Source organism: Amblyomma maculatum, chromosome 1, assembly GCF_055883805.1.
Source record: "Amblyomma maculatum isolate TAMU_Amacu chromosome 1, ASM5588380v1, whole genome shotgun sequence".
NCBI lineage: Eukaryota > Metazoa > Arthropoda > Arachnida > Ixodida > Ixodidae > Amblyomma > Amblyomma maculatum.
Window position 1 is genome coordinate 284,496,578 of NC_139344.1, and position 12,262 is coordinate 284,508,839.

The 12,262-nt window shown below is 48.8% G+C and overlaps 1 protein-coding gene across 1 annotated transcript; it reads left to right on the plus strand.

Annotated features, from left to right (window-relative positions):
• Positions 1 to 10,031: 10,031 nt before the first annotated feature.
• Positions 10,032 to 12,222, plus strand: LOC146206717 (uncharacterized). Its single transcript, XM_084575508.1, has 3 exons — positions 10,032 to 10,576; positions 10,985 to 11,050; positions 12,105 to 12,222. The coding sequence occupies exons 1-3, from the start codon at positions 10,032 to 10,034 to the stop codon at positions 12,220 to 12,222; spliced, it is 729 nt and encodes a 242-aa protein (XP_084431634.1).
• The last annotated feature ends 40 nt before the right edge of the window (positions 12,223 to 12,262 follow it).

Sequence of the window (12,262 nt, forward strand, 5' to 3'; positions counted from 1 at the left end):
GTACATTTTTTTTACATTTTTATGTCCATGTTTTTTTTTGTTTTTTTTTTGTCATCTAAATTATTTTTTTTATTTTGGGCGTTTAGCTCCTTTTCTTTTATCTTAAATTGGATTAAGCCTGGCAAAGCTTTGCTGGTCCGGGCTCCCTCTCTCTTTCTTTTACATTTTTTTTCGTCATATTCTGAGAGAAATAATAAAAGGTAAAAAAGGTGACTGCGGAGTGCCGCGAGGAGACGTCCGCTCGCGTCCACGTCCCGATGCCGAAGAGAGAGGAGTTGGCTGTTGGCTTTGTCCGCGTGCGCGCTGACAAGCTCAGGGGTGGCGCTTGTGTTGCCGCGACGCTGGCGCCATCTCTCGATTGTTATAATGTTAACCACCAATGTTGGCGCCATTCCGCGATAGCTAGAGTAACTACCGCTGGGGAAAGCCGACTTTAAATGGGACGATGGGAGACCGTCGGCGGCTGTGCCGCAGTAGTTCAGTTGGAAGAGCACTGGACGCGACATTCGGAGGTCGTGGGTTCGACTCCCACCATCGGCGTAATGTTTTTCCTTCCGCTTGTCGTTTAATACTCTTTATCCCGATAATCACCGTAAGACACTAATTCTTGCCAGATACCAACAAGCAAATAAAAAAAAATCCCTAATGTTTGCTTTAGGCTCGTTGACTGTCAGCTCCTTTAACTACACACACACACACACACACACACACACACACACATATATATATATATAGATATATTTATATATATATATATATATATATATGTGTGTGTGTGTGTGTGTAGTTAAAGGAACTGACAGTCAACGAGCCTAAAGCAAACATTAAATCCCTAATGTTTGCTTTAGGCTCGTTGACTGTCCGCTCCTTTACCTACACACACACACATATATATATATATATATATATATATATATATATATATATATATATATATATATATATATATATATATATATTTATATTTATATTTATATTTATATTTATATTCAACAAGTTACCGGATCAAGTCTTTTCCGCAACGTCTAAAGGCACTCTAAAGTAGGTGTTAAAAAATTGTGAAGCTACAGTTGACGCTTAGAGGAATATTGTATGGTTATTATATATATATATATATATATATATATATATTTAGGTTGTTTACAGCATACGACTCAACCCTGGCCTGGTGCGTTCACGGAACGACGGCGAGCTTCTTCTTCCCCCTACTTTTTTCTTCTCTTTAGCACTGCCTGACGTTCCCCCTTCGCAGAGAAACCCCCTGGGCTGTCAGTCGGAGTCCGGAGAGTGGCAGGGCTTCATTTTTGCGACATGCACGACTTCTGTTTTCTGAGAGGGGCGGCCTTGGGAAGATCGGCAAGACACTATGTAATTCAAGTCATCGACCGGAGTTAGCACAATAAATGGGCCTGTGTAGTGCGACAACAGCTTCTCGGACAAACCACGCTTGCAGATAGGCATCCCGAGCCATACTAAGTCTCCGGGAAAGTAGCAACCATCCTGGTGCCTTCGAACGTAGTGCTGCGTAGAGCGGTCCTGCGAGGCCAGAGTGCGTAACCGGGCGAGCCTACGAGCCTTTTCAGCGCGGCACAGGGTGCTGGAAACAGAAGCCTCGGTTTCGAGTGCGAACGGTAAGATGGTGTAGAGAGAACTTCGGGGCGGACGGGTATAAAGAAGAAAAATTGGGCTGGGAGCAGTTGCTTCATGCCTCGAGGTGTTATAGGCATATGTAATGAAGGAAGCACGTCATCCCAGTTCTTATGATGAGAGTCGACATACATTGCAAGCATGTTCGTCAGTGTCCAGTTTTTACGTTCAACGAGGCCGTTTGTTTGGGGATGGTACGGTGTAAAGTGACGGAATTGGCAAGAACAAAAGCGCAGAAGCTCTTATCTGTCGCAAACTGGTGGTCACGGTCACTAATAATGACACGAGGAGGCCCATAACGGAGAACGACAGCGCTAAGAAAAAAGACAGGCGTCAGAGATGGTAGCGGAAGAGATGGCGGCAGTTTCACAGTAAAGCGTGAGATAATCAATGCATAGGATGACCCAGTGATTGCCTTTGGACGAGCGGGGAAAAGGGCCGGCCTATGAAGTCAACACTCGCTTTCTCATATGGTGTGGTCGGCGGTGTCACCGGATGTAGGCGGCCCGGCGGGGAAGATGTGGGAAGCTTTAACCATTTAACCGCTGGCGCTGATCGCAGGAGGTCATATACCGCTGAGTAGATCGACGCATATTTGGCCACTAAAATTGTTCCTTAATGCGGGTTAAGAGTCCTGGCGAGTCCCAAGCGCCAAGCTGTAGCGTCATCGTGCATTGCGTGTAGAAAAGAGGAGTAGAGGCTATCCGGAATGACGAGCAAAAAACGCGCACCGCCAGACGAGTAATTGTTTCGGTACAGCAAACCACCGCGAATGCACAATGGGTTCGCATATGTCGGTTCACGAACTTTTTCAATAAACGGTACCAAATCTTTATCTTTGCGCTGTTCTCGCTGGAAATTGGCAAGATCCGGAAATTGTGAGGAATCGGCGGCAAGATAGTCGTCAAAGTTGTCATCATCGCAAAGAGTAGTCGCGAGGGGCAACCGCGAGAGGCAGTCAGCGTCGGCGTGTTGGCGACCACTTTTGTACGGCAGAGTAAAGTTGAACTCCTGAAGGCGTAATGCCCAGTGGGCCAACCGACCGCAGGGGTCGCGCAGATTCACCAGCCAGCAAAGCGAATGATGATCCTTGATGACTGTATACAGGCACGGCCACAAAAGTACGAGCGAAACCGCTGTACGCCGAAAACAAGAGCAAGACACTCTTGCTCTGTCATGGTATAATTGCGTTCAGATTTGCTGAGGGTGCGACTTGCCAGGAAACTTGGGGATGAAGCGCCGAAAGTAAGAGCAAAATCCCAAGAAGCTCCTGAATTCTTTCAAGTACTTGGGCTCTTTAACACAGTTGACAGCTTCAATCTTCTGTAGGTCCGGCCTAACACCGTCTTTCTCAGCCAGATGCCCAAGCACGATGATTTGGCGTTCTCCGAAACGGGAGTTTTTAGAGTGACACCGGCTTTCTCCATGCAGTTAAGGACAACAGCTAAACGGTTGTTATGCTCGGCGAAAGTCTCCCGAATATCATCCCGTCATCTAGGTAGCAGATGCAAATTTGCCACTTCAGTCCACGCAGAAGGGTGTCCATAAACCTTTCAAAGGTAGCCGGAGTGTTGCCCAAGCCCAAAGGCATCCCATAAATTCATATAACCCATCTGGAGTCACGAACGCAGTCTTCTCTTTGTCTTTCGGATGCATCGGAATCTGCCATTATCCGGACCATAAATCAACAGAGGAAAAGTAGGAAGCTGAATGGAAGCAGTCAATGGCATCATCAACGCGCGGGAGCGGGTAATGGTGGTAAAACTTTAATTTCCAGCAGATACAGGATAGACGTCAACCTATCCGCGTGCACGACGGCCTGGAGCCCTTGGACCAGGCGGCGTGTTCAGCCAGTCGGATTACACCTAGCTGAGTCTCAGGGTGCGAGCTCAACAGTAGACCCTCCCAAAATTCTTCCGGCTTTGTCTGTTTATTTATATTTTTTTTATTTCTGAACACGTCCGTATCATATGTACCAGATCCGCCTTATCCGGACATAGTTTGCTCCTATCTGAGAGTTGCTCCGGGCACCACTGACTTAGGGTACCTGGGTTCGGAAAAGTCCTTGTTTGTAAGTGCCTCCAAATGTTTTCTTGGATCTTATTTAGTGTCCTATCTGCAGGTGGGTATTCTAACCTGTTTAGCCGATAGTGCTCTGTAATGTCTTTGTAGCTGACTAGCTTGTCCCTGCTAAGAGTGTACTGAGGATCAAAGCCTACGCGGAAGGTGAGACCGCGGGCAAGCTTATGAGCTCCCTCATTTCCCTGAAGCTGGGAGTGGGCTGGCGCCTATATTAGCCGGATAATTCTGTCATCCTGACATGTTCTCAGTATCTTGTTTGACTGTGGAGTGACCCTTCCCTTGAGAAAATTGCATATTGTTGTTTTCGAATCACTTATAATTGTAGGAGCCATTGTCCCTGCTATTGCAAGGGCAGTCGCCACCTCTTTAGCCATGTGAGCTAAACGTCCTTCTTTTTGACAGTGTTGAGGCGCCGATTCGACACAAAATCACCATGTGTCATCTTTTTTTTTTTTTACGAGAATCACAGGGGCGGCCCACGGGCTCGATGATACCTGAATAATTACTTTTTGCAGCATATCGCGGACCTGATCGTAAATTAATTTACGTTCTGAAGGTGAAACATGGTATGGCGTTTTTATAATCGGGTGTGCAGACCTGGTGTTGATCATGTGATGGGTGCGGGAAGGCGGAATCGGTAGTGGCTGATCTCGAGTGAAGTCGAACACGTCCACATGTCTCAAAAGAACTTCCATCAATATCCAGTGGTCGTTGATGAATAGCGATTTGTTTATCATGGACAAGAATTGGGAATCGGTCAGATGGGGACGTCTAGTTGGATTAGCAACGCCGTCACTGAACGCGGCAAATGGCACAGAAGGGTATTCTTCAAAGTCGGCGAGTTTCAAACCACGAGGCAATATGGCAGGTTCGTTGGAATAATTGACAGTTCAAAGCATGGCATGGCCCTCGTTCACTCGAACAACACTGCGGGGCACCAGTACACTCTTTTGCGCGTGGGCAAGGGAAGCGACTTCCACCAGAGCGTCGAAGGCATTGGAAACCTCTCCCGAGGACACAACTGGTACGAATATGGCGGACATCACCGGAACGACACTATCTTCAAAAACAGAAAATATTTGAGGAGCCCGCGGCGATTCTTCTATGAGTGCCTATCGAAGGCTAGGAGTTATTGATATCCCGCCAGTGTTATAGTCGAGAGTTGCGCCACAGTGTTGTAAAAAGCCAACGCCTAGAATCATCGTGCGTAGAACGAGAGAGCACCGTAAACTCAGTTATAAGCACGTGGGCAGCAATCGCTACATTCACATAACAAATACCAAGTGCAATCAACGATTCGCCCCCTACGCTACGACATATGACAGTCCGATCCCAATCAAACATAAGTTTACGGCCAAGGCGATTTTTAAAATCTAAGCTCATCACGGACACTGTAGCCTGCAGTATCCACTAAGGCCATAACACAAACACCATCCACTAACACTTCCAGGCGGGTCTTGAGCATAACGACCAGTAGAGGATTTGTTAACATAGATGACCTGGCGGCCGAACCTCCATCGGCCGCACACGCTAGTTTCCCGGTGGCGGCGAGAGACGGCGGGGAGAGGGCGAACGTCGGGAGCAGCGAGCAGGGGGAGTCAGACTCCGGTCAGAAGCTGGAGAGTGGTTTCGTGGTGGGGCAAAGAGGTAGGAGCCTGAAGGGGTGGAAAGGTCGGGTCACGGACTCCTGGACTCACATTAGATCGACAATTGGACCATTGGCGCTAGAAGCGTGGAACCTGATCCCGGCGGCGGCAGAATCGAAATATGTGGCCGAGCATACCACAGCGGTAGATGGTTGGACCATTGGCGCTAGTAGCGTGGGACCTGATCCCGGCGGCGGCAGGATCGAAATATGTGGCCGAGCAAACCCCAGCGGTAGTAAGCTGGTGGTTCACGAGCACGGTCAGGATAATAGTCCTTGGAGACGCTATCGTACCCATCAGCAAATTCCAGCCGCTGGTGACGTTAATTGCGGACGAGGTGGCGCGTTGTAGTAAGAGCTAGTGAGTGGAGCAAAACCGTAGGGGTCGTTCCGGGGTTCACGAACAGCATGCTTGTGAGCGATAGTCCCCCAAGAAGAAGATCGTTGGATCGGAGCTGCCTGCAGGGAGCAGCTATCAGAGAGGATTGCACTGCGGTTCACAACATCTTTATGGCGGGAGAGTTCATCGCACCAATTTGGCTTGTCAGGCTTGCCACATGCTCGCGACAGTGATCACGTTAGGCAAACGGCCTTGCCTTCACATAAAGTACAATCCCCAATGCTTTCCTTGGCCTCGCCGACTGTTGGCTTCTTTCCTTCATGTATTATAACGAGCACCCTCATTTCCCCTTCATTTATCTGCTTGTAGCTTAAGGGGGTCTCGGTTCTGGCAGTCCTGAAGCCATAGGTAGCGTAAGAGGGATCTTGCACAGCTTTCGCCCTCGCTCTTGATGACGTTCTACGTGACGCTGGCGGTAACACAGGACGTTCCACGTCCACCGCTGTGGTTGAGGGTGGCGCTGGTGAACACTCTCAAGGTTAGTATACAGACAACATTAATACCCAAGAAAGTAGCAGGTGGGACAGCGGCCGATGTAGCTCAGTTGGAAGAGCACCGGATGCGATATTCGGAGGTCGTGGGTTCGGTTCCCACCATCGGCACGTTGTTTTTTCTTCTACTTTGTTTATTTATCTTTCCTCTAAACAGATTACTTTACTAATTTATGTGATTATCGAAGCAAAATTTAAAGAAAAGACATAAAGTACAATCCCCAATGCTTTCCTTGGCCTCGCCGACTCTTGGCTTCTTTCTTTCATGTATTATAACGAGCACCCTCATTTCCCCTTCATTTATCTGCTTGTAGCTTACGGGGGTCTCGGTTCTGGCAGTATTGAAGCCATAGGTAGCGTAAGAGGGTTCTAGCACAGCTTTCGCCCTCGCTCTTGACGTTCTACGTGACGCTGGCGGTAACACAGGACGTTCCACGCCCACCGCTGTGGTTGAGGGTGGCGCTGGTGAACACTCTCAAGGTTAGTATACAGACAACATTAATACCCAAGAAAGTAGCAGGTGGGACAGCGGCCGATGTAGCTCAGTTGGAAGAGCACCGGATGCGATATTCGGAGGTCGTGGGTTCGGTTCCCACCATCGGCACGTTGTTTTTCATTCTACTTTGTTCACTTATCTTTCGTCTAAACAGATTACTTTCTTATTTTTGTGATTATCGAAGCAAAATTTTAAAAAAAGACAAAGTACAATCCCCAATGCTTTCCTTGGCCTCGCCGACTGTTGGCTTCTTTCTTTCATGTATTATAACGAGCACCCTCATTTCCCCTTCATTTATCTGCTTGTAGCTTACGGGGGTCTCGGTTCTGGCAGTCTTAAAGCCATAGGTAGCGTAAGAGGGTTCTAGCACAGCTTTCGTCCTCGCTCTTGATGACGTTCTACGTGACGCTGGCGGTAACACAGGACGTTCCACGTCCACCGCTGTGGTTGAGGGTTGCGCTGGTGAACACTCTCAAGGTTAGTATACAGACAACATTAATACCCAAGAAAGTAGCAGGTGGGACAGCGGCCGATGTAGCTCAGTTGGAAGAGCACCGGATGCGATATTCGGAGGTCGTGGGTTCGGTTTCCACCATCGGCACGATGTTTTTCCTTCTACTTTATTTATCTATCCTCTAAACAGATTACTTTACTAATTTATGTGATTATGGAAACAAAATTAAAAAAAGACAAAGTACAATCCGCAATGCTTTCTTTGGCCTCGCCGACTGTTGGCTTCTTTCCTTCATGTATTATAACGAGCACCCTCATTTCCCCTTCATTTATCTGCTTGTAGCTTACGGGAGTCTCGGTTCTGGCAGTCTTGAAGCCATAGGTAGCGTAAGAGGGTTCTAGCACAGCTTTCGCCCTCGCTCTTGATCACGTTCTACGTGACGCTGGCGGTAACACAGGACGTTCCACGTCCACCGCTGTGGTTGAGGGTGGCGCTGGTGAACACTCTCAAGGTTAGTATACAGACAACATTAATACCCAAGAAAGTAGCAGGTGGGACAGCGGCCGATGTAGCTCAGTTGGAAGAGCACCGGACGCGATATTCGGAGGTCGTGGGTTCGGTTCCCACCATCGGCACGTTGTTTTTCCTTCTACTTTGTTTATTTATCTTTCCTCTAAACAGATTACTTTACTAATTTATGTGATTATCGAAGCAAAATTTAAAAAAAAGACAAAGTGCAATCCCCAATGCTTTCCTTGGCCTCGCCGACTGTTGGCTTCTTTCCTTCACACACACACACACACACACACACACACACACACACACACACACACACACACACACACACACACACACACACACACACACACACACACACACACACACACACACACACACACACACACACACACACACACACACATATATATATATATATATATATATATATATATATATATATATATATATATATATATATTGTAAAGAGGACCCTATTGCAAAAACCAGTGCCACTGGGTGCCAGCGCCCCAGCGCCATACCTGATTATGGTCCCAGTATGACGCTGGAAACTGGGCGCACTGGGACGCGTCATACTGGGACGCTCCACACTGGCGGCACTGTTCGCCCGTAGAAAAAAGGCGTGGGATAAAAATTAAAAAGTAAAAAGTAACGAAACAAGTTAGATACATAAGAAAACCTAAAAAAGTAAAAAAAAATAAGAAAAAAAATAATGCACCAAGCGCGCCTCGATCTCAGTCTTAAGGCACATATCAGTCACTAAGCACGCTAACTACTCGGCCACGCCGAGAACTGGATTTTGGTGAAACATTTCTGCATTTTATGTCATGACCCGCATTTATAAGGTTGGGACTTCATGTTTCGCAGGCCATTGCTACCGCTCTAACAGTTGCAACTTCTTGATCATTTTAGCTTGTTGTCTGCTTTCACGACTTGCAACTAATGTTGTGTGTGCCTATGCGCGCTATTTTGTGCACTGGAATCATTTTAACATGTGGAGTTTGACATCGCTGGCAAATTTACCAATGCTGGATCTTGGGTGGTGCTCTGCTACCGTGGGCGTAATTTTCGCTGAACACGGAGATTTAGTAGAAGCCTTCAAGGAAAAAAGTGCGACCAAGCTTCAATACCGGCAAGCGCCGCAGCGATGACCCTAATTGCGTGTAACTAAACCTTATTTGCATGTAAACATTGCGGGAAGCGTTGCGATGACCGAGGGCTCGACTGCTTGATACGCAGAGTAAGAAGGAGCGCGAAAGGTTGAGAAACACGCCAAATATTATGTATAACAAGCGTTATATGTTGTTGCTTTTTCTCTCATGGGCCCATAGCTCGGTAAACTACTCTCTTCCTGGTTTTAGTTTTTCTTTCTGCTGTTTATACTGGGGCCGTGGTGCAGGCTACGCTCGCCTGCGATTGAGCCCGAAATTGAACATTTTTGCAGTAATCATTGTGTTAGAGTGCGCTTAAGATCAGCTGTGAAGTTGGTTATGCATGGTAGCCCACATTATTCAATTCCAGCTTTAGTTGTGCGTTAATCGCCAGTGTGTCATGAGATCGAGGCGCGGCGGTCGTTGTCTCTCTCGAAACGCTCGAAACGACCTATGGAAACATGGAAACTCTAGAAAAAAGATACTGCCGTTGTTTTCTTACAAATGCGCAACGACTTCGCAGCAAAAAGCGCTTGCTTGAACCATATTTTTCATATGCCCCCCGATGGTCGATTGAAAGTACGCTGTTGCCGTGTTGGCCCCTGAGGGATGCTACTCCGGCTGACGCCGCAGGCCGCACCGGCTATACTGGGGCACTGGGACCAGTGCGGCCCAGCGCACATACAGTGCTTCTCCCAGTGCATCGCGGATGCCAGCGACACAACCAGCGTCAAAAGGCTAATCCCAGCGTTTTTCTTCCATCGCACCAGTGCAGCCAGTGTCTTTCCGTTACTGCTCCAGTGAAAATCGCAGACCTCCAGCGTGCCCAGCAGATCCAGTGCAAAACCTGCGCGAAAATCTTACTGGTTTCGCACTGCAGACGCTGGTTTTTGCAATAGGGGAAGATGCACATTCGAAGACGAAGAAAAAGCTTCTGTGTGCTGTCGTCATTGACATCGCTATCTGTGTGTGCCCTGGACCTACTCCTACGTCGACTGTTCCTGACGGGCTTCTAGATCGCTCAGTACCTCTAATGAACCCCCATCCTACATTTGGTGGAGGTGCGGGGTGGAAACGTCGGTCCCGGAGCTCCGTAGCCGCACTGTTCTTGCACCTGCCATACCAGACGAAGTCCAACATCAAGGCATGCAGGCCGGTCCAGCTGTCATCTGCGCCGGCTCCCTTCGCCAGTGGGACCCGGCTATCTACAGTGAGAGGGATGAGCACGATGTTGAAGACTGGCTCACTTCTTACGAACGGGTGAGCCTCTACAATAAATGGGACGACGAAACTAAATTGAACAACGTCATATTTTGTGTCACAGGCGTGGCAAACTTGTGGTACCGTAACCATGAAAGCGACATCCGTACGTGGGCTTCATTTAAAACTACGCTCGCCCATGTTGTAGGTCGTCCGGCTGTCAGAACATTGCGCGCCCAGCAGCGCTTGCGTGAGCGGAATCAGCAGGTCGGCGAAAGCTTTACAAGCTATATCGAAGAAATCGTCGACCTATGCAAGCGTGTGGACGCGAATATGTCAGAGGCTGCAACAATCAAACACGTCTTGATAGGTATTGATGATGACGCCTTCCAGATGTTATCAGCGCGCGACTTGCGTACCGTGAATGAAGTCTTCACGCTCTGCCAGAGCTTCGAGGAGCTGCGCAAGCAGAAGGTTTTGATGTGTCACAGGTTGAATCGCTTGCCGAACTTACGCCTGCAGCCGACAACCCATCGTTGCTGCAGCAAATTACAGCATTTATTCGCGAAGAGGTGACGCGTCAACTTTACCTCCTTCCTAGCCCTCAACGGCAGCCACACCATTTGGCCCCGGCATTACGGCAGGCTATCCAGGAGCAGCTTGCTGAGGCGCTTCCACCTGTACATCCGCCATCAGTTGTCGCTACCGCTCCTCTGACTTACGCCGACGCCGCTCCAAGACCTGTTGCCGCTCCTATGACCTATGACGATGTCACCCCAAGGCCTGTCACCGGTCCTTTGACTTACGCCGAAATGGTTGCACGACCACGGCCGCCAACTTCCGTCAGTGCCTGTGCAAGCGCCAGCACCCTATTTTCGACCGGCTCCAAAACCACGCAGTCCCTGGCGCACGACAGAGAATCGGCCAATTTGCTACATTTGTGGGCTGGCTGGGCAAATTTCCGGGTATCAACACCACTATACCCAAGGTTCTGGGTACAGGTCTTCGACGCCTCAGTATTCCGCGCCTACTGAGCCTCCAGCAAGCCGTCATTTCTCACCAGACCGCTCAGCCAACTACAATCGTCGTTCACCGTCGCCGCGACACCGCTCTATCTCTCCAATGCGATGTCGACCGAATGCTTCACGTGAGGAAAACTAGAGGACGCAGTTCCTTCGGCGAGAAATGCTACCCCGTCGAACTTTCCATGTCCTCATCTATCGCCAGCCAATCTCATTGAAGTTTTCGTCGAAGGTGTTTCTGTCATGGCCTTAATTGACACTGGTGCTGCGGTTTCGGTTATGGACGCAAAACTTTGTAGCTTTAAAGAAAGTGAGGACGCCAATTGCAGGACTTTCGTTGCGAACGGCCAGCGCTCAGCAAATCAAGCCTTTAGCAGCGTGCACCACTTCAGTAGTGATCGAGAATCGCTTTTATACAATTTAATTCGTCATGTTGCCAAGTTTTTCACACGCTGTAATTTTAGGCTGGGATATCCTGTCGCATCATGCCGCTATAATCGATTGTGCTCGCGCTGAAGTCGGATTTTCTGCGCTGCCCGAGCCTGTGTCAGACAACGCTCCTTCTAGTCTATTCGCTAAAGCCCTCGTCGCCAAAGACATCGACATTCCTTCTTCTTCTTCCCTGCTTGTAAATATCACTTGTGACTCTGTGTGCGATGAAACTGTCCTTTTCACGCCAGCCCTTACATTTCTGCGCCGAAAGTGCCTTCCGTTGCCCTATGCTTTATTCGCTATTTCCGCTGGCTCCTCTACGCTCTGGCTCTCTAACCCGTTTAACTACCGCACTGCTTTGCGCCACGGTGAATGTCTCGGGAGCCTACAACCTATCGCATCTCTTCTCCATGAAGAGACTGACGACGCGCCGCGCCTCGCAATGGCTGCACTCAGCCCTCCACTTTCTGTATCACCTCCCTCTTCCACAGACCTGTTCCGCCACTCCATCGACGCCAGTCTTCCTGAGCTACCGCTAGCACAACTTCTTGCCGCCCTTCAACAGTTCAGCTCCTCCTTCGATTCTCATCAAACTTTCCTGGGCCAAAGTTCAACTGTCACTCATCGGATCGACACTGGAGACCATGTACCACTGCAACAACGGCCCTACTGTGTATCTGTAACTCAGCGCCAGGTTATTGAAGAGAAAGTAGACCAGATGCT

Coding starts and splice junctions, on each gene's coding strand:
- LOC146206717 (XM_084575508.1), top strand. CDS start 10,032: ATGCAGGCCGGTCCAGCTGTCATCTGCGCCGGCTCCCTTCGCCAGTGG. Junction 10,577..10,984: donor AAGGTTTTGATGTGTCACAG/GTTGAATCGCTT, acceptor AAAACCACGCAG/TCCCTGGCGCACGACAGAGA. Junction 11,051..12,104: donor CTGGCTGGGCAAATTTCCGG/GTATCAACACCA, acceptor GCCCTTCAACAG/TTCAGCTCCTCCTTCGATTC.